We start from the raw sequence: 22,454 nt of genomic DNA, 5'->3' as shown, positions 1-22,454 counted from the left end.
AAGTATCAACATTAGACTACACAGAAAGAAACAGAATTATCACTTCAGTTATCTTCATTCCCATATAAACGTTGTCCAAATACGAGTTTAATATGAATCGATCGTTCCACTCACTTCATATTTGAGATGAACGTTAAAAGTTGTTAAAAGGTTACGAGGTGGTCCCAAATAGATTGTTCTGCGTTGGAAGGAAGTCGTTGCTTATGAGAACAATTGCGAGCTGGATTTACGATTTAGCTGGGCATAATATAAACAGGTATCGTATTGAAATAATTTTGGTGTCTTGTTTTGGACGACAGGGAGATAACGTGTTGTCGCTGTATTCTGCTAGTCTCGTCATTGCTGATAGATAGCGCTTGTCGGTATCATTTGGATATTTCGGTGAATCTATTTGTGATGCAGTAGCATTGCTGTACGACCTCGATTTTTGCGTGTATTGAAACTGCTGTTTGTTATTATCTAGCATTTGAGTCTGCTGTCTCGTCAGTGTTTATTATCGTTGCAGTTGCTGATCACCAAATGGTTGATTTGTCCTCAAATTGTTGTCTAAGAGTTCAACTACTGTACAAGCTAGGCTTCAAGTGTTTGCCAGGCGCTCGGCCACTACTAGAATCTTCTGTGATCGGATAGCGATCCACAGTCACAACATCGACTGTCAATACAAAAACTGTACCTGATTCTTGCTGTAGTGGTCGATTGGTTCGCTCAAGAGATTTTGTGTGGCAGGAAGCTACATCGCGACGTTGGTACAGTACGATCCCTTGTCGTTTTGAGTCTCGCCAGTGGGCGCTTTACAGTCTGTGGTGACCCTTGGCTCAGGATTTGCCTAATCTGAGATCATCCTGAATAGCAAGAAGTGTGCTGGTAGACAGAAGTCTGTCGCACGTCTTGACATTATTGGAGGATACTCTGACGGGATTCTGTTGCTAGGAGACGGATTAAGTTCTGTACAGATTCGCTGACCAGATTAAGCTGAGCTGAGTGGAAATCCAACCCCATCGTCATTGCTGCTGAACTATCGCCACAGTCCAGACCTCTCTTCAGCTGAACCATCTCTTCAGCCGAGACATCGCTTCAGCCGAGACATCGCTTCAGCTGAGACATCGCAGTAGCAGTATCATCACTGCAGCCGAGCCTACACTGCTGCCCAGCCCTTGCTTCAGCCTAGACGTCGATACAAGCGCAGCATAGAGCTGGAGGAGGAAGTAAATCTTAAAATTTCGTATTTTTTTACTAACCGTTTACTTTTATTGAACTTGGTTCGTGTGTTGTGTGTTCGTATGAACTAGAAGGGTTTGTTGGACGTCTTGTTAGCAGGGAAAACCGTGGTGTAGGGAGTGTTGAGTTTCTTTGAAGGATAATTGTTGTCACATGTTGGTTTTTAAAGTAATAACAAAATGGATGAAAACTTAAAGGGCTATCTGGAGCAACTTTTAGCCAGCTAAAGAAAGTTTGGGGAAGATCTGAAAGGGCTTAAGAATGGCCAGGGGAATACAAACAATGACTTGAAGGAGCTTAAGGATACTACAAATAAAAGGTTAGTGGATTTGAAAAGTAAGTTAAAGTTGGGCACGAAGAATTCAGGAATGAAGTATTAAATTTGAAGCAAAACTATCAGGAGTTATCGGCACTTCCTGAGGAAATAGAAAAGTTGAAAGAGGCTCAGGAAATGTTGACTGAATTATTGGTAAAAAATATATCTGATCAAATGGCTGGAGACCATAACAAACTTCAGAAAGAGTTAAAGGAGGATCTAAAAGGTTTAAGCAAGTCTGTTGATTACAAAATCAGTAAGATACAGACTTGGGTTGTAAAGACGTTAAAGCCAACATCAGCTTCTGTATCAGAAGTTAGTGTTACTGATAGAAGAATTGATCTATGTGTGAACCTGGTTGTAGTCAGGTGGATGTAACTTAGACGCCATGTAGTCGTGAAGCCAATCGTTCACAAGATAGTAGTGCGGTTCCTGAGTTGTTAAACTCACAGATTATCATTGGACATGCCTGTAGAACAGAAACTACTCATAGTGATTTGGTGGAATACTCACGTCTTGGTATTAAAAGTGGCAGTAGCAACTTTCCTAAGTTTAACCCAAGAGGATGAGTGCATCCAGTAATCTTTATAAATTTATTTCAGGGAGCCTTGCCTGCTTCCTGGGACAGTAAAAGAAGCATTCGTTTTATGGTAAGCCATCTAGAAGAAGGTGCCTTACATTGGGCTATGCTGAATTTAAGTCGTTTTAACACTGTGTAGGAATTTTGGTGAGCTTTTAAATCTAAATATTGGTGAGATAATGCTCAGAGGAAGTATAGATTAGAACTGTTTGGACAACAGCATTATACTGGTAGTTGAGGCGGATACCGCAACTTCGCCGAACATTACTTGAACCGGTCGTTATTTAGACGAACCAGTAAATGAGATGCACTTAATCGAAATACTGATTACACGTTTACCAGATAAAGTAAGAGGACGGTTGGTAGGTAAGCGTTGGGCTCAACCGCAATCCTTGTTAGAATTATTGGACCAATTGGAATTATTTATATTAGTCAAGGGAAAAGAATGATACATGAGTTGCTATATGGGTAGATGTAAGACGAAGTCTGCAAGGCCAAGAACGAACTAGAAATACGTTCAGAGATAATAGGTGGCGTAATAATAATAATGGTTCACGTAGTTGTAATAAGAATTACGTTAACTAGAGAAATAGGAATAGAGATAAGAGGAATCCGTGCAATGGAAGTGACTTGAACGGGCGTAGAACTGGTCCACCGAAAAATCAAAATTGTGAACAGAGAACTGTAACTGTGAATAGTACTGATAATAATAATAAGAATAGCAATAATCTGGAACACGTTAGTAATGGTAGAGCAAGCCATAAGCATAATGGAGTAGTTATACAGGAGGTATCCGAGGATAATTAGCCCATTCCTATGCATGGTGGTTCTCGTGACAATACTCAAGAATATAAGAATGCTTTTTTAAGGTACCGAGACAGGCAAGCAATGAGTGAGGAACATTTGCGGCTCCCGTGAGATCACCGAAATTAAGCGCTGTCGGGCGTGGTCGGCACTTGGATGGGTGACCATCCAGGCCGCCATGCGCTGTTGCCATTTTTCGGCGTGCACTCAGCCTCGTGATGCCAATTGAGGAGCTACACGACCGAATAGTAGCGGCTTCTGTCAAGAATACCATCATAACGACCGGGAGAGCGGTGTGCTGATCCCACGCCCCTCCTATCCGCATCTTCCTGGAGGATGACACGGCGGTCGGATGGTCCCGGTAGGCCACTCGTGCCCTGAAGACGGAGTGCTTTCTTTTCATGTGGACGGATTGGAGTTTGAGTTTTTGTTAGACACTAGTAGTCAAATTAGTTTATTATCTAAGGAAGTGTGGAAAAGGTACAAACAATAGTGGATGTATCCCACCTTCCCAGTAACCGACGAAAAGAACGTAGAAGGAGAAGTGTTACTTACATTTAACATCACTTGGACACACTTTGGCACGATATCCCTTAGGAGGACATCCAAAAACGCTATCAGACAATGGCAAAGAGAATAACTGCTTGCAAAAGTAGCAGAGGTGAACCAATGCGTTATTGACTTGCCCAATTTATGAAGCCCTTTCTCATGAATAAATTATCTAATTTTTTGAAAGTGTAATCTTTTGTTTGTCTGTTCATGTACATAACATATACCGATTTTCGTCCCATTCAGATAATTCCTTCGTGGTGTGTAATTTTATTGCCTTCGAGCGTTATTTCAAAAATCCTTTCATTCCGTACTTCACCCCCTTACGGCTGGAGTTTACAACAATCCCTTATTAAATAATACCTACAGTCTAACATCAACACCCTTTCGAAATTTTATGTTTGTTTCCTTCGTGTTCTGGGCTGGACGATGATGGGTTAGTGAATCAGTCAGAATCTATTACATCCCCCTTAAAGGTTGAGTTCCCAAGAACAGTGAAATGTACATTTCTTTCTTTCCAACCGAGAAGCCAAGTACAAATTTTCACAGATCTATCTTTAAAAATTCTTTTGTAATGAAATATTTTCATAAAGTCTTTCATCCACAGCTGTCACACCCTTAGCTGCTGAATTTCCAAAACACTGAAACACGTATTTTTTTTATTTCTAACCCGGAAGTGAAATACAAATTTTCATAGATGTAAAAATCTTTTAGTAGTGCTTTAATAATTTTAATAATTTAGTACTTTAATAATGCGCGAAAAACGACATTCACTCACTGCTTTACACCGTTAGTGATCGAACTGCCATAAAAATGCTGAAGATGTATTTCTTTATTTCTGACCGAGAAGCCAAATAGCAATTATCATAGTTCTAGCTTCAAAAATGCCTTAATAACGGCATATTTCCATAAGCATTTCATCCCTATTTCACCCCCTTAGACGTGGAATTTCGAAAATCACCTTCTTAGACGATGTCTGCAGTATAAGGCAAACATCCTGTACAAGTTTCAAGTTTCTATCCTTAGCGGTTTGGGATGGATGATTATGAGTCAGCGAGTCAGTCAAGATATTTCCTTTTATCTATAGAGATAAATGTTAAAAAGAAAAACTAGTGGAGGGTTGGTACTTCGGTCTTTGTGGTGCTTTCTTGGACTTTTCAAACCGGGAAACATAAAATTTAGAAGCAAAGGCGAACAACTTCTTTGAGATCATCCTGTAACGGAGCACGTATCTGTTGCCACTCAAAAGAAACGATCGGAACTGGGATGAAAGCACCGCGTGGGGCGTCAACTGCCTCGGCGTGATCGTAGAACCACGACGCAGGCTGCTGCTGCGGCACCCACCAGCTGACAGCTGAGCTCAGCTGTTACGTGAACAAAGTTTCCTGTAGTTTACGCATTGGTTACTGGTAAACGAAAAGTGCTTTTCGCTATGGATCTGTAAACCAAAACTAATAAATGTATATTGCGAAGACAAACCTTTATGTTGTCGTCGGCTGTGGCCGCCCAACTGTCGTCAAAAGACAAGATGGCGCCCGTGTCCCAGTCGTGCGACGGGTGGAAGTAAGCTTGCTGACCGTTCGATGCCAGTTGCGTCGTGAAATGGTTCAGGGCAAAGAAGTCTGCTGCTCCTGGACATACAGAAATAGAAGCTGAAAAACGTTTGAGTCACTTGGAACTTGATGACTGTCTTTAGCGCCACACAACATCTTAATAGCGATTTATTATAAACGAATAGTTTGGATGATTATGATAAAAATGTTAGCGATGATACTGGAGGACGATGTGTCACTCGGAAACAGGGAATGCTGGTCTAGAAAATACTGATGCGAAAGGTACATGCGAAAATTCAAAATATAAAAGTTGCGCCTTTTTTACGACTGTAAGCATCGAAGCGGAAATACTTTTGTAATGACTTTTTTTTACCTACACAAAGGCTACATTTACAATAAATGTTCAAAGAGGTGTCCACCAGCGTCATCACACTAGCGCACGAAGTTCAGCCGTACCTGACCCATCACCTCTGGTATCGTTCGTGCAATGACACAGACAGGCGCATTATTACGAGGGGATCCTCTTCACTTTCCAAGAAAGCCAGGTTTTCCACTTGACCCCAGAGGACGAAGTCAACTAGAGCGAGATGGGACGACCTACTTGGCCCCTTTGCATCCACGTTTTAGTGAACGACTGAAGCAAGCCTTCACGAGCTCGAAGTGCATAGTTAGCTGTAGATCCATTATGTCGGTATGAGATATGCTCGAAGGTGACATGGTATATATTAAGACAGTGTGAGAAATACATCTGTAAAAGCACAAGGCAGTGATCGAATCAAACGGAGGGGAAGCAGCTACGGACCAATTAGCCAGTCGCTCACTACGCCCGCCACCATTTCGCAGCTAATCTCTTTTGGTGGCTCCTCACGACAGGATCCTACGCATTCTCAATGACCAATATGCGACTATTGTGACCGTTTATCATTTAATCTCTGATAACACTGGGTTCGTGTGAGAGAAGTAATCAGTTTGCCATTACCATTGCAACACCAGGAAGAATTCAAGAAATATTACTTGTGGTACATATGCAGTGTAGTTCCAAGAATATATGAGTGTATACGCGACTCCCAGCTTTAGTAGCAACAACAACTCTAGCGAGGCTGGGATCGATCTTCGACAGCAGGTAGAGGAACGACATTCCATGCTTCTTTAACTCAGTGCCAGACTGGTGCTTGCGCATGATGGAGCGACAGTCTCTCTGCAACCCATGGCCACACGTTTTCCATGACCAAGAGATCTGGAGAACGTGTTGGCCGGGTCAACAATCGAACACGTCTATTGCCAGGTGAGTCAGAACGAACACAAGCAACATGCGATTTAGCGTTATCTTGCTGAAATAGACACTAATGGCCATTAAAGTTGCTACACCATAAAGATGACGTGGTACAGACGCGAAATTTAACCGACAGGAAGAAGATGCTGTGATATGCAAATGATTAGCTTTTCAGAGCATTCACACAAGGCTGGCTCCGGTGTCGACACCTACAATGTGCTGACATGAGGAAAGTTTCCAACCGCTTTCTCATAAACAAACAGCAGCTGACCGGCGTTGCCTGGTGAAACGTTGTTGTGATGCCTCCTGTAAGGAGGAGAAATGTGTCACATCACGTTTCCGACATGATAAAGGTCGGATTGTAGCCTATTGCGATTGCAGTTTATCGTATCGCGACATTGCTGCTCACGTTGGTCGAGATCCAATGACTGTTAGCAGGATATGGAATCGGTGGCTTCAGGAGGGCAATACAGAACGCCGTGCCGGATCCCAAAGGCCTCGTATCACTAACAATCGAGATGACAGGCATCTTATCCGCATGGCTGTAACGGATCGTGCAGCCACGTCTCGATCCCTGAGTCAACAGATGGGGACGTTTGCAAGACAACAGCCAAAAACGTCATTTTTTCGGATGAATCCAGGTTCTGTTTGCAGCATCATGATGGTCGCATCCGTTTTTGACGACATCGTGGTGAACGCAGACTGGAAGCGTGTATTCGTCATCGCCATACTGGCGTATCACCCTGCGTGATGGTATGGGGTGCCATTGGTTACACGTCTCGGTCACCTCTTGTTCGCATTGACGGCACTTTGAACAGTGGACGTTACATTTCACATGTGTTACGAACTGTGGCTCTACCCTTCATTCGATCCCTGCGAAATCCTTCATTTCAGCAGGATAATGCACTACCGCATGTTGTAGGTCCTGTACGGGCCTTTCTGGATACAGAAAATGTTCGAGTGCTACCCTGGCCAGCACATTCTCCAGATCTCTCACCAATTGAAATGTCTGGTCAATGGTGGCAGAGCAACTGGCTCGTCACAATACGTGTTGAAGCTGCATGGGCAGCTGTACCTGCACACGCCATCCAAGCTTTGTTTGACTCAATGCCCAGGCGTATCAAGGCCGTTATTATGGCCAGAGGTGGTTATTCTGGGTACTGATTTCTCGGGATCTACGCACCCAAATTGCGTGAAAATGTAATCACATGTCAGTTCTAGTATAATATATTTGTCCAACGAATACCCGTTTATCATCTGCATATCTTCTTGGTGTAGCAATTTTAATGGCCGGAAGTGTAAATTGACGAAGATATCGAACATAGACATCAGCCAACCTCCATCAACATGCTAGAAGAGTAACGGCTGCTGTCCAGCTCACTAGGTGATAGTATTTTCTACCTAATGTCATCCAGTACCATCACACCAGGTGCTGCGCTTGTATGACAATGTCGAATGCAATATGGCAACGTTCGCTTTTCCCGGAGAGTTCATACATGGACACATGCATCGTGATGCTGTGCCCAGAACTGGGACTGTTCTCAAATCACGGACCGTTGCCGCACTCCTGTGTACAGTGTTGTCGGTAGGCGGGCTACTTCCGGCACGTCCCTCCCTGCTGCTGTATCGCCCTCTATATCGCAACTATGGTGCACCGGCCGTGCCGCATTGTGTGCCTGCATACCTGGCTACCTCCATACAAGCTCATTTAATGAATCAACATACTTGACGTTTTTTTTTACAATATGTCGTGGCCCGGTGAACAATACAGGGCTATTAATAGGAATCTCCAGGGTTTCTGAAGAGGTACACCGCAGACAGAAAATACTGTGAAGAGTAGCCTGCTGGGAGAGAAAGTGGGACGTAATGTTGTGTGGCGCTCTGCAATAAATTGAGTATTTGTGTTGTATTTGAAGCAAGTGATTCGAACAAGTAATAACTACCATTTCCACTAATGAAAGTCGTCTCTATTGTATCACTGCCATGGATGAGACATTTTTACAGGTCTATGAGGTTTCGCAATACTACACTATACTTCAAGTGTGCTGCTACAGGGTGTTTCAAAAATGACCGGTGTATTTGAAACGGCAATAAAAACTAAACGAGCGGCGATAGAAATACACCGTTTGTTGCAATATGCTTGGGACAACAGTACATTTTCAGGCGGACAAACTTTCGAAATTACAGTAGTTACAATTTTCAACAACAGATGGCGCTGCAAGTGATGTGAAAGATATAGAAGACAACGCAGTCTGTGGGTGCGCCATTCTGTACGTCGTCTTTCGGCTGTAAGCGTGTGCTATTCACAACGTGCAAGTGTGCTGTGGACAACATGGTTTATTCCTTAGAACAGAGGATTTTTCTGGTGTTGGAATTCCACCGCCTAGAACACAGTGTTGTTGCAACAAGACGAAGTTTTCAACGGAGGTTTAATGTAACCAAAGGACCGAAAAGCGATACAATAAAGGATCTGTTTCAAAAATTTCAACAGACTGGGAACGTGACGGATGAACGTGCTGGAAAGGTAGGGCGACCGCGTATGGCAACCACAGAGGGCAACGCGCAGCTAGTGCAGCAGGTGATCCGACAGCGGCCTCGGGTTTCTGTTCGCCGTGTTGCAGCTGCGGTCCAAGTGACGCCAACGTCCACGTATCGTCTCATGCGCCAGAGTTTACACCTCTATCCATACAAAATTCAAATGCGGCAACCCCTCAGCGCCGCTACCATTGCTGCACGAGAGACATTCGCTAACGATATAGTGCACAGGATTGATGACGGCGATATGCATGTGGGCAGCATTTGGTTTACTGACGAAGCTTATTTTTACCTGGATGGCTTCGTCAATAAACAGAACTGGCGCATATGGGGAACCGAAAAGCCCCATGTTGCAGTCCCATCGTCTCTGCATTCTCAAAAAGTACTGGTCTCGGCCGCCATTTCTTCCAAAGGAATCATTGGCCCATTTTTCAGATCCGAAACGATTACTGCATCACGCTATCTGGACATTCTTCGTGAATTTGTGGCGGTACAAACTGCCTTAGACGACACTGCGAACACCTCGTGGTTTATGCAAGATGGTGCCCGGCCACATCGCACGGCCGACGTCTTTAATTTCCTGAATTAATATTTCGATGATCGTGTGATTGCTTTGGGCTATCCGAAACATACAGGAGGCGGCGTGGATTGGCCTCCCTATTCGCCAGACATGAACCCCTGTGACTTCTTTCTGTGGGGACACTTGAAAGACCAGGTGTACCGCCAGAATCCAGAAACAATTGAACAGCTGAATCAGTACATCTCATCTGCATCTATTCCGCCAGACACATTGTCAAAGGTTTCGGGTAATTTCATTCCGAGACTACGCCATATTATTGCTACGCATGGTGGATATGTGGAAAATATCGTACTATAGAGTTTCCCAGACCGCAGCGCCATCTGTTGTTGAAAATTGTAACTATTGTAATTTCGAAAGTTTGTCTGCCTGAAAATGTACTGTTGTCCCAAGCATATTGCAACAAACGGTTTATTTCTATCGCTGCTCGTTTAGTTTTTATTGCCGTTTCAAATATACTGGTCATTTTTGAAACACCCTGTAAAAGGTAGACATAATGGTACTTCTGTTTATTGATCGTATCAGAGATATGAAGAGTATTCTGGAGTACTTTAACATGTCGTCTTTAGCACTCCATCTGACAAGGCAAGCTACAATAGTTTTATTCTGTAGTAATGTGTAGCAAAGCCAGAATGTTGTTCATTCAAAAGGCTTGAAAGCGGTTTTGAAATAATACACTGACACTGAAAACTACAATACATTTTTTAAAAAAAGGCACGAATCAGAAGATACTGCAGCTCTCCAAATTTCTGTTCGTATCAACTGTGATGATGTAGCTGCAGAACGCACCATGTGGGATCCTGTAAACCGGTCATCCACTCTGTAATGTGGCGTTAAATTAGTTCGCGCCTGTAGATAGGCAATCCAATGAACAAACTTCCAAAACGGTCTGCTGCCATTGCCAATCCCAGACAGCAGACACTCCAATGAGTTGCAACCTCGTGCTCTTCCTCGTCACAAGTGGTGCTCACATCAGCACCTGTAATGTGAATTACGAACTTGGAAAGACGCTCTATTCACTCACATATGTAGTTTTTCACACAGTCGTCTTCTGAAATAACGGAGTTATATATTAATAACCCTGTAAGTTTGTCTCCTCTGGCATTCGTTGGACGGGCTCATTGAGGTCGTGCATGGCATTGAGTATTCCACTCCTGAACTATGTATTCCATATTTGAATGATAGACGAAGATTCCTGACCAACACATCCACCATTACCAACGGATTCCTGTAGTCCCACTCAGCCCATCGACCTACAACGCTCAGGTGGAAAAGCCAAACACCATTTTCCTACAGCACAGGAATTGCTCCTCTACAGTTTACCACAGAGCCCAACACATCGCAAATCAATAAATACCATACCATTTTTCCTGTTTCCATTACCTGCAAAAACAGTCTTGGGAACGGTGTGCGTCCGGGGTCTCCTATGTGGATACTTGACGTGACACAATCTTACAGCTTCCTTGCATTTTACATTTGCTCATATGTACACGAAAATCATGTCTGCTAATTCAGAAACTGTGCTCAACGCCACTTCACTTGGACTGATAGTTCTTATACTTCAACATTTCCATTCAGAGTGCAGTGTATACTTGAATGTTGTGCAATGCATCACAGGAGATTTATCTCAACTTCATGTGATGAGCACTCATATATTGATCGTTTTTTTTTTCCTACCCTAAATTACATCATTTTGTCTCACAGGTAATGAAATATTCCCAGCATTTATACCGTGGTCGGATGGGTTTCACATTAAAACCCAACGTTTCGTCCCCATCTGCGGAATTTATAGGATTCATTGTAGTTGTGGGGACTACAGAAAGAACTGTCGGGAAAGACTAGAAGAGCACAATTGCAACTCTTGAAGTGGAGAGATTAAGAGATCAGCTGTTGTGGAACGTGATATGGAGCCAGGAGAGTACCATATTCATTTTGATATGACTCAAGTACTCGCAGCCACAAGCGGATGCCATGGAAGGTTACGAAGAGAGGTCACAGAGATTGTTAAACACCGCAGGAATTTGATTTGGAAGGAGAAAGGCGTGAAACTGAATGATATCTAGATCCCGGTACTAAAGAACATGTATACGAGTCTTCCACCATGGGGTGGTAGGAACAGCGGATGACGGTAACCACGAACGGCCAACTGCCCCTCGGTTTTCAAAGCATGTGACATCAAGTGACTGCGAAGGAGGTCGCGTAAACGAAATTTTGCGCTGAAGTCTAGTAGTAGTCAGCTAGGCAGTGAACTGGACGCTCAAAGAAGCTGAGATCCCCCATAAAAATTTCCTCTCCAGATGGGGACGCAACGTTGGGTTTTCGTGTGAGATCCATCCGATCACGGCGTAATATCCCGGAATATGTTATTAACTATCGTATTTCCAGCCATGAACCTTTACATTTTACAATAATTTTCTCTTCCATAACCCAAGAAAGTTTATCATCACAGAAACATCCTGTATTCTTAGACATTGTATTTCATAACAATGTCGCTTCTCATCGTTTGCTGATCCATTTTTGGACACAGAAGGAAATATAGTGATCCGTATGCTTCCATAAGCGTCTTGACGCATTTTATCTCATTATTATGGAAATATTGCAGGAAGTCAGTAGAAACGATTTACATTCTGTCTCAGATATTGCATCTCTACTCACACCCAACAGCCTTTCAGGAAAAGAAACTTTCATTTCTCCAGATATTCACGTAACCATAATTCAGTCATCAACAAAAGTATCCTCACTCAGTAATTTTCAGGTTTGTATTACTATAGACGATAACTATACTGTAGTACTATTTGGCACAACAAAAATGTTAGAAAGTTTACACTGAAGAGCCAAAGAAACTGGTACACCTCGTAAATATCATATAGGGCCCCCGCAAGCACGCAGAAGCGCCGCAGTACGACGTGGCATGGACTCAACTAATATCTGAAGTAGTGCTGGAGGGAACTAACACCATGAACTTTGCAGGACTGCCCATAAATCTGTAAGAGTACGAGGGGATGGGGATCACTTCTGAAAATCAAGTTGCCAGGCATCCCAGTTATGCTCAATAACGTTCATGTCTGAACAGTTTGGTGGCCAGCAGAAGTGTTTACACTCAGAGGAGTGTTCCTGGAGCCACTCTGTAGCAATTCTGGAAGTGTGGGGTGTCGCATTGTCCTGCTGAAATTCCCGAAGTCTGTTGGAATGCGCAATGGACATCAATGGATACAGGTGATCAAATAGGATGCTTATGTATGTGTCACCTGCCGGAGTCGTATCTAGCCACGTCAGGGGTCCCACATCATTCCAACGGCAGGCGCAACATACCGTTACAGACCCTCCACCAGCTTCAACAGTCTCCTGCTGACATGCAGGGTCCATTGAATTCATGAGGTTTTCTCCATACCCGTACACGTCCATCTGCTCGATACAATTTGAAACGAGACTTGTCCGACCAGGCAACATGTTTCCAGTCATCAGCATTCCAATGTCAGTGGTCACGGGCCCAGGTGAGGCATAAAGCTTTGTGTCATGCAGTCATAAAGGGGACATGAGTGGGCCTTTGACTCAAAAAGTCCATATCAATGATGTTTCTTTGAATGGTGCGCACACAAACGCTTGTTGATGGCCTAGAATTGGTATCTGCAGCAATTTGCGGAAGGGTTGCACTTCTGTCACTCTGAATGTTTCCCTTCAGCCGTCGTTGGTCCCGTTCTTGCAGGATCTTTTTTCAGCCGCAGCGTTGTCGAAGATTTGATGTTTCACCGGATTCCTGATATTCACCGTACACTCGTGAAATGGTCGTATGGAAAATCCCTAAATCATCGCTACCTCGGAGATGCTGTGTCCCATCGCTCGTGCACCGACTATAACAGCTCGTTAAAACTCAGTTATATCCTGTTGATCCTCCATTGTAGCAACAATAACCGATCTAACAACTGCGCCAGACAGTTGTCTTATGTAGGCTTTCCTGACCGCAGCGACATATTGTCCCTTTTTACATATCTCTTTATTTAAATACGCATACCTATACCAGTTTTTTGGCGCTTCAGTATATTTGTCATTGTAAGTCCAAAGTTTCATTAGAATACAATATTCGTACTGCGCCTCTCCTAGAACAGGACACGCAAGCAAAAGTGCGTATTCAGGACCTGGCTGCAGGAAGGACAGAGAAAAACAGTCATTGCTTCAATGGATTATTGTTTTTACGGCTGAGAGAGAATATACGTTAGGACAGAGAACTTACCTCTGAGGTCGACTAGTTCCTGGGCGCTAAACTCGGGTAGCCGCGAGATCCAGATGTTGTCGTTGATGCAGTCCTCCCAGATGCGTTCTTGCATCACCAGGGGGTATCCGCCCTCCTCCGTGTAGATCGGGTGAGCAAACCAACCCAGCTGCAACAGAGGCGGCACGTGCACGTTAGGGAAACAAGTGTGCTTTTGGCCAATATAACTGTTGACGAAAACATCTTTAAAGGCGTATTTGAAAACAAATTAAGGTGAGAGTAAAACTACACAGATCAACCACATCAGTTATGATTCAATATGCCATATATTGTTTTGATGGTTTAAAACGAAAGTAATGAAGTAAAAACAGAAACAAGAATTTGTGCGTCTGAACCTCAGTGGCCACCCGTGGGATACCTTCCTAGATTTGTACGACTAAACGATGAATACTAAATTTCACGAAATTTGACGCTAATCATCCATGTAATCGTTAGAGTTAATAAATATCCACATTATAGTCATAACACACCTTTAAAATTCTGACGCTGCGTTCTGTGCATGCACACTTATAGTTGGTACCACTGTGGTCACATAAGCGTCATTCAAAGCCGATCACCTCAGTTTTATTTGTCAGAGTCAGCGTAAACATGTCGTCTCCCCTGTCCCTAAATGCTGCAAGATTCAGGAACAGTAAACAGCATGAGGCAGCAGAACGGAATGGAAACCACTGCATTAAGGGTACAGGGTACTTATAAATGGTGGAAAAATCGATATTTTTATGACTTTATTGAATTCTATAGTCTTTTCTGATTACATTGACATATACATTATAGGGTTTCAAATGAAAAATGACCTATACAAACCAAATTTTAAAGTTACGTTCAGGCGTGTCGCCACGCCCCCTTTATTTCTGTTACAGAACCCAGTATTATTTCGAAAAGAACTCTGAACTTTCTGTTTCCAGCGATTATATGCATGATACATTGAGTATGTTGGTAATAGTGGAGGTTTCTAGTGTCTGTAAATGATTATCGTTGGTAGTATTTACTTTTGTTCCGCTGAAGCACTTTGTTCACGTGTTACTGAAAGTTTGTTGCCCAAGTGCTACATATATTTGTGAAAGTGCATATCCTATAGTGTGCAATAAATGCTAACTATGCCACGCATCAAGAAATTCAATAAAAGGAAATTCCGTGGTAACCAGTTCACAAACCAGGCAAGCCACAATGTTGAAAGTAACCTATGTACCAGTTCTTCAGAGAAGAAACTCTCACATAGCTCGCCTCCTGGTGATTCAAATTTTTGTGTTAACAATGAAGCTGTTTGTAGTGGATTTGTTGTTGTTGATGTGGGCATCTTATCTTCTTTGATGAAGGAAGCGGTGAAATGTAAACAATGTGATGGTGTAGGCTGTCTGGAAATAACTGAACAACAAAGTAGCAGGAAGGGTTTAGCGTCAAAATCAGTTGTTCTGTGTAGATCCTGCAATAAATCTACCTAGAAAATGACTTAGAAGATTGGGCATAATTCATATGATGTGAATTTGAAGTTAGTGTATGCAATGAGTGGAATAGGTAAAAGAAAAATGCTGTTTCAATGTTTTGTGATTTTATGGACCTTCCTCCTCCTCCCAGTCGGTTCAGCAAGACATAAAAATACTTTTAGGTGCCTTGACGGTTGTGTCTAAAGCATCTATGAAACGTGCAGCAGAAGAAACTTTAAATATCAGTGGAACCAGGGACATTGCTGTTGCACTTGATGGGACATGGCAACGTCGAGGACATCGTTCCTTGAATGGTGTAAGTGCTACTTCTCAGGAGAATGGAAAAGTTATTGATGTTGAGTGCTTGTCTAAGTACTGCCACACCTGCCATGGTAACACTGAAGGACATACTGAACATCAGTGTTCTAAGAATTATGATGGCTACGGTGGAGATATGGAATGTGATGGAGCTCTAAAAATATTTCGGAGGTCGGTGCCCGTTTATAACGTTAGATATACGAAGCACATAGGTGATGGGGACTCTAAAGCTTTCAATAAAATTAATGAGTTCAACGTTTATGGTCACACAATGTTAACAAAACTTGAGTGCTGTGGACATGTACAAACGGGGATGGGTGCTATATTGAGGAAGCTACGAGGAAAAATGAAAGGAAAGCTGCTATCTGATGGAAAATTTGGCTGGCCGAGGCAGATTGACAGAAACTGAAATAGACCTTCTTCAGAGTTATTATGGACTGGCCATTAGATGATCGGCCTGCACCTCTGAATTATGTTACAGCAATGGTAAAAGCTGTATGGGGCACCTACTTTCATACGTTGTTCACAGATGACCACCGTGTTCATAGACTTTGCTCTAAAGGAGCAGATTCTTGGTGTGGTTACCAAAAAGCAAGAGAAAGTGATCAAAAATATCATCATAAGCATTCTCTTCCTGGAACTAATGTGAATGAAATAAAACCAATTTTTAGAGAGCTGAGTGACCCTGTTTTGCTTAGTATGTCTTCATGGGGGCACTCAGAATACAATAAAAGTTTCTACCATTGAATGTGGGAAAGATCGCCCAAGAATGTTTTGTAGGACTAAATACATTAAAAATTGGTGTACTAGCTGCAGTGTTATGTTTCAATGATGGAGTGATAGGAAGGTTTGAAGTCCTGAGAAATTTAGGCATAAAATGAGGCTCTAATATGGAAGATCAATTGGTTGTGTGTGACAGACAACAGGTGCATGAACCTCAAAGATTCGCTCTTCAAGTAACCAAAGAAGCAAGAAGTGCTAAAAGGAATGCGAAGAGGAAGCTTGAAGATGAACGAACGCTGCATGATGAAGACAGCTTCAGGAATGTTCTGAGGAACAGTTTAATGGGACTCATATCTTCATTCACAATTTCCCACAAGCTGTATTTTTCAGAATTCACGTATAAATATTTCCCAAAGTTCATAAAGCATTGCTCTAATTTTTTTCTGTAACTTGCAATAGTCAATATTTATGTAGTATATCTAAGCTTTATTACAGAATCAACTAAATTAAAGAAAAAATAACATTTTTATTAGGAAAAAAATTATAATGGAAGATGTGATATTTTTTATCCTTGTAATATACATTATGGGTGGAATTAAATAGGTCTGGTACCTCAGCCATCATGTCATGCATATCTGGTAAGAATTTGGTCTCCTTCAAATGTGTAACATTGGATTAAATGGTACCCCAATTTGAGGAAGCATTTTGGAAAAAAATTGCATCAGTTTCTTTGTAATTTTTTCAATAACCGTAAGCAGGTTCAAAAATATTCAAAATATTTCTAATTTGATTAGAAAGTGTGCTGCATTACCTGATATCAACAAAAAATCTGTATAACATGTATGTTATAAACAGTGCCTGAAAGAAATAGGTGCTGATTTTTACATAATATTGAGCCAGAAAAGTACCCTATATCGTTAAAGACACACAATATGTATCCAGAGGACATGCGATCTGTAATTCAAGAAGTTTCACGATGATCACTTCACAGGCAAAAGATTCTGAGCTAGTCCCCCACTCGGGTACCTAAGAGGTGACTGCCAACGGGGAGGTGACCATGAGAAAAATATGAAATAACCAACGACGGGATAACATTCTACTAATCGGAGCATGTAATGGCAGGAGTTCAAACGTAATAGGAAAGCTAGAAAATCTGGACAGTGAACGGCAAAGTATCAGTCTAGATATAGTAGGATTCAGTGAATTTAAAGGGGAGGAATATAAGGATTTCTGGTCAGACGAATATAGCGTAATATCAACAGCGGCAGAAATTGATGAAACGGGAGTGAATTCGCTATGAATAGTATAGCAGGGCAGAGAGTGAGCTACTGTGAACAGTTCAGTGGTACGCTTGTTCTCGTCGGATTCGACATCAAACCAATGATGACAGCGATATTTCAGGTGCGTATGTCAACTCGGAAGCAGAAGATGAAAAATTAGAGAAAATGTATGAAGATACTGAACAAGTAATTCAGTATGTAAACGGAGATTGTAATCTAATAATCATCGGGAAATGGGTCGCGGTTGTAGAGGAAGGGATAGAAGAAATGGTTATGGGAGGATATGGGCTTGAGAGTAGAAATGAAAGAGCAGAAAGACTAAGCTGTGCGATAAATTTCAGATGATAATAGCGAATAACCAGTTCATGGAAGGGAAGGTATAGTGGGAAAAGCCCCGGAGACATGGAAAGATTCCAGCTCTATCACGTCATGGTCAGATAGAGATTACAAAATCAGATATTGGATTGTAAGGCGTAACCATATAGAGATGTAAATCCAGATCACAATTTAGTAACTATGAAGAGTACACGAAGTTTAAGAGAATCGTCTGGTAGAATAAGTGTGAAAGGAGTGAGACACTGAAGTACAGAGGAATGAAGAGACGCATTTGAAGTTCGCTAAGAATGTGGATACTATGCTAAATGATACCAAAGATTAGAGTACAAGACCACGAAAAGAAATAACGCAAATACTACGGTATACAAAGTGGCGTTACGACCAACAAGATACAACTTTCTACTGAAGGCTACGGCAAGTGTCTACTAGATTAGAACGAGAGTAGGTATTGGCCAGAGAGCTCCTAGCTGTAGGTACACACCGCCAGTCTGACTCTCCTGGCGTGCTTATAACACCGTAGTCACATTAGTTCCAATTGGTGGATCACTGTCACATGGTTTTTCACGAAGTAGTGCCGCGTTTGTGTGGAAAGTCTTTTGATGTTTACATCCACTGACGATGTTTTGATCTGAGCTCTAGAAGGGAGGTCGGCAGATCACCTTGTTTGTCTGTTGTGCGGGCCCTCTAACTGGTAAGGGGCTGCTACGACACTGTCCTCTTTGAAGCAAAATAGCCTGCGATGAAAGGAGGACATAAAAAGTAGACTAGCATAGGCATCCCTGGCCAAAAGAAGTCTACTAGTATCAAACATAGGCCTCAATTTGTAGAAGAAATTTCTGAGAACGTACGTTTCGAGCTCAGCATCGTATGGTAGTGAACCATGGACAGCGGGAAAATCAGAAGAGAATCGAAGCGTTTGAGATATGATGGTATGAGGGTAAGTCAATTATTATCCGCAAAGTAGTTACAAAATTTTATTATAATCAAATAGGAAACTTACAAGAACATCATTTTTCAACATTGTCTCCTTGCGTTTCAATGAACTTGGTCCATCGTTGTACAAGCTTCCTGATGAGCTCGTAAAAGAAGGTTCTCGGTTGAGCTGCGAGCCAAGAATGCGCCGCTTCTTTCACTGCTTCGTCAGAGGCAAATAGACGGCCCCTTAATGCCAGTTTGAATGGACCAAACAAGTGATAGGAGGGGCAAGATCTGGACTATATGGAGGATGATCCAGTACTTCAAATTTGAGTTTCTGGAGCGATTCAGCAGTGTGGGCAGCAGTATGCGGACGGGCATTGTCGTGCACAACATCTTTTGACAGCAATCCTCGGCGTGTGCTGCGGATTGCAGGCCTTAGCCTGGCAGTAAGCATCTCACTGTAACAAACACAGTTTTTTGTTGTGCCCCTTTCCTCATAATACTTTACCTTGTGCGTCCCAAAAAGCCTCAAGCATCAGTTTTCCTGCGGACTGTTGGGTCTTTAACTTTTTCGTACATGGCGAATTTAGACGTTTCCATTCCATACTCTGCCGTCTACTCTCCGGCTCGTAATGATTCATCCATGTTTCGTCACCAGTAATGATCCTATCTAAGAAGTTATCCCCTTTATTACCATAGCGATCCAAATGTTTGTTGCAGGTGTCCAAGCGCGTTTGTTTCTGCATCTGTGTGAGTTGTTTTGGGACCCATCTTGCACAAACTTCATGAAACCCAATTCTGTTGTGGATGATTTCGTAGGCAGAACTGTGACTGATTTGCAGATGATGTGCCACTTTGACAATAGTTGATCGACTGTCTAAGAAAATCATTTCACGTGAACGCTCAATGGTTTCTTCGTTTGTGGCGGTAAACGGTCATCCTGCTCCTTCATCGTGCGTAACACTTGCACGATCATTTCGGAATCATTGAATCAATTTGTAGACACTCCGTTGTGGCAGAACACTGTTCCCGTACTGTACCGAAAATATTCGATGAATTTCGGCCCCTGATACGACTTCCGACACAAAAAATGGAGCACTGGACGTTGCTCTTCTTTGGTGCAAATAGACAGCGGAGCGATAACGAAACTAACGTATCAACTTGAAAATTGCAAAGATATAACAACAAATTAACAAAGCATGCATCATCAACGTAAAACGACAGTGCTAAAAAATAAACAAAAAATACCTACATTTCGGATAATAATTGACTTACCCTCTTACAGAGGAATGTAGAAAATGAGTTGGACTGACACGATAAAGAATGAGGTGGTTCTCCACAAAATCGGCAAAGAAAAGGGACAAACGGAAAATCAGGAAATAACCTCCATGACACTAGAGAGAGGTGTAGAAGATAAAAACTGTACGAGAAGACAGAGATCTGAAGACAACCAAGAAACAATTGAGGACGTAGGGTGGTTGGTCTGTTTGGATAGTCCCTTGACATAGGGATCATATGCTACCCTGAGACGAAGAGCTTGGTGCACGAGATGAATTCTTAGCGGCCCGCCGCATCAAACCATCAGACGACTGACGACTCAAAACAAAAAAAAAAAAAAAAAAAAAAAAAAATGCGTACCCTAGCCTGGTGATCCTGGCTTCTCGTTTCCACCAACCACCACAGAGGTCTGCCGCTCTGGCGTTTACTATAGCAGGAATACTTAAGCTTATAAACTGCTGGACCAAGCATATTGAAGAGGAAACAAAATGCGTTGATAAATAATTGCAAGTCAAATCCACAGTTTTACTTTTTAAATATGTCCTGGATTGAATTTCTCATTCTTCCTCAAAGTTTATCAGATGAAACTATTTTTCCTGACTGGTTTAATATTCAACAGAATTACTACTAAGTCACGAATAGTTTACACTACTTTCTCATTATCAAGCCAACATACGTAAAAATATCTATTTAAAAAATGGAAAACTGGGTCTTGAAACAGTAAAAAATATTACCACTTAATACAAAAACCACTCATGTTTTCAACAAGATAGTAGCAATGGAAGACGTGTGGGGCTGCTAATGCAATTTACGTGGTCCAGCATAGCAAGGATATTCTTCAGATTCCTAATTGTTGACTTACTAAACTTCGTGTACGTCAATGTAAATTCATGGAAGGTTAATAGTAACAGTCACAGTATAAAGCTTTTTAAAAGATGAATCTAACTATTCACGAAATAATGTGATGCATTGCTCACGTTTTCATTACTTAAGAGGATAGTAGGGAAAGACTTGAATTTCGTGGAATATAGCGACTTCAGTTTCAAAATAAAATACACTGATAGTTCACGTAATTTAATTTCTTTATACAATTTTCAACCAGAGTTTTGGGAATAGTAATATTCCCATTGACAACAACGTGTAGTCAAATCCGAACTGGAAACAGTTATACAATTCCACTGCTTAATTGTCTCTCTGGCATCATGATATTTGACTGCTGATATGTAAATACATGGTACATCATTAAAATAATAACAGGACATAGGAATTTGCAAGGGTAGTAAATGAAGAGTGGAGCTGATGATCTAAGGACTATTTGTGAAAGACATACTGTAAAAAGAATTCAGTACACTCAACAAAAATTTAAAATACAGGATATGCTCTAATACGGTCACACTCTACTTGTAAAACATTGGTTTACTAAATTAAATGTTTCCAAGCACTGGTTTGCATTGGTATCAGAACAACAAAGTTAGAGGAGACTATATTTAAAAGTATGGGACACAGAAAACCAAGAGGTGAACTCACATCAAAAATTGAATTTCAGAGTTTTAAACAACTATCAAAATGCCTTTATTTTTAAGGCAAAATACGCTTCACAAACACTAAGATAAAAACTGTTTTAATAGAAATATAACATAAAACATAAATCAGAGGACAGAATAAATTTCTTGAAAGGAAAGTAATTTATTGATGACACATCGTACACAAATATCAGATACCTTTCATGTTCGCTAGGGATAATTTTGATTACAAAATCTCTTTAGCGATTGATCTACAGTTCCTAATAGCATACAAAAATGAGCTTGATAAAATTCAGCTATAGCCTACAAATCAATTAAAAGAATTTTTTTATATCACCAGTTATCTGAAAGATAAATATTATACTGCTAATGATGAATTCAGTAGTAAAATAATCAAATATTAGTCAACTGATCCTTGTGTATAACAATTTATGTCATTAATTATCCCCTTTATGGGAATACTGTATTTCCACAGAGAGATGTAAAGATGGTGTCAAACCAGTTCATAAATAACATAATAAAGAGGTAAAGAGCAACAATATCCAAATACTGATTGGTCCACAACATAATTAGCGCCAGATTGAAAAAAATACAATTCATAAACACTTAGAACAGGAAAAGAAATTACACTGACAATCTGGATTTCGAAAAGATGAGTATATTCGCCTTGACATGATACATTACTGTCAGCCAATCAGAGATTTTTGCAATTGAAAATATTTGTGATTTAGTGAACGGTTTTGCTTGTGTGAGCCACGATATCCTCAACAATAGCTAAAAAAAGTATAGTGTAATCCACAATATTGGTCTAATCATCATGCAGTGACAGGTATTCAGAATCTAATGAAAATGGGCCTGTGTAATGGTCTAACTTCCATCTTCCACTGTCTGTAATATACATTAATCATTTCCAAGTTACTCTAGGATCAGATGTTTTTAGATTTTTCTTTCCTTTTTGAGCACGATGCATATGTGAAAT

The 22,454-nt window shown here is 41.4% G+C and overlaps 1 protein-coding gene across 1 annotated transcript in view; it reads right to left on the bottom strand.

Moving 5' to 3' along the window:
- Positions 1-22,454, bottom strand: part of LOC126413214 (myrosinase 1-like) — a 100,005-nt gene that overhangs the window by 11,323 nt on the left and 66,228 nt on the right. The window contains exons 7-8 of the mRNA XM_050083111.1: positions 13,637-13,784; positions 4,947-5,098 (exon numbers count right to left, since the gene is read on the bottom strand). Of these exons, the coding sequence (XP_049939068.1) occupies positions 4,947-5,098; positions 13,637-13,784 (300 nt within the window). The remainder of the gene's footprint in view (positions 1-4,946; positions 5,099-13,636; positions 13,785-22,454) is intronic.

Source organism: Schistocerca serialis, chromosome 7 (genome assembly GCF_023864345.2).
Source record: "Schistocerca serialis cubense isolate TAMUIC-IGC-003099 chromosome 7, iqSchSeri2.2, whole genome shotgun sequence".
Classification (NCBI taxonomy): Eukaryota; Metazoa; Arthropoda; class Insecta; order Orthoptera; family Acrididae; genus Schistocerca; species Schistocerca serialis.
The sequence above is the reverse complement of the archived record's forward strand: the minus strand, read 5'-3'. Positions and strand labels throughout refer to the sequence as shown.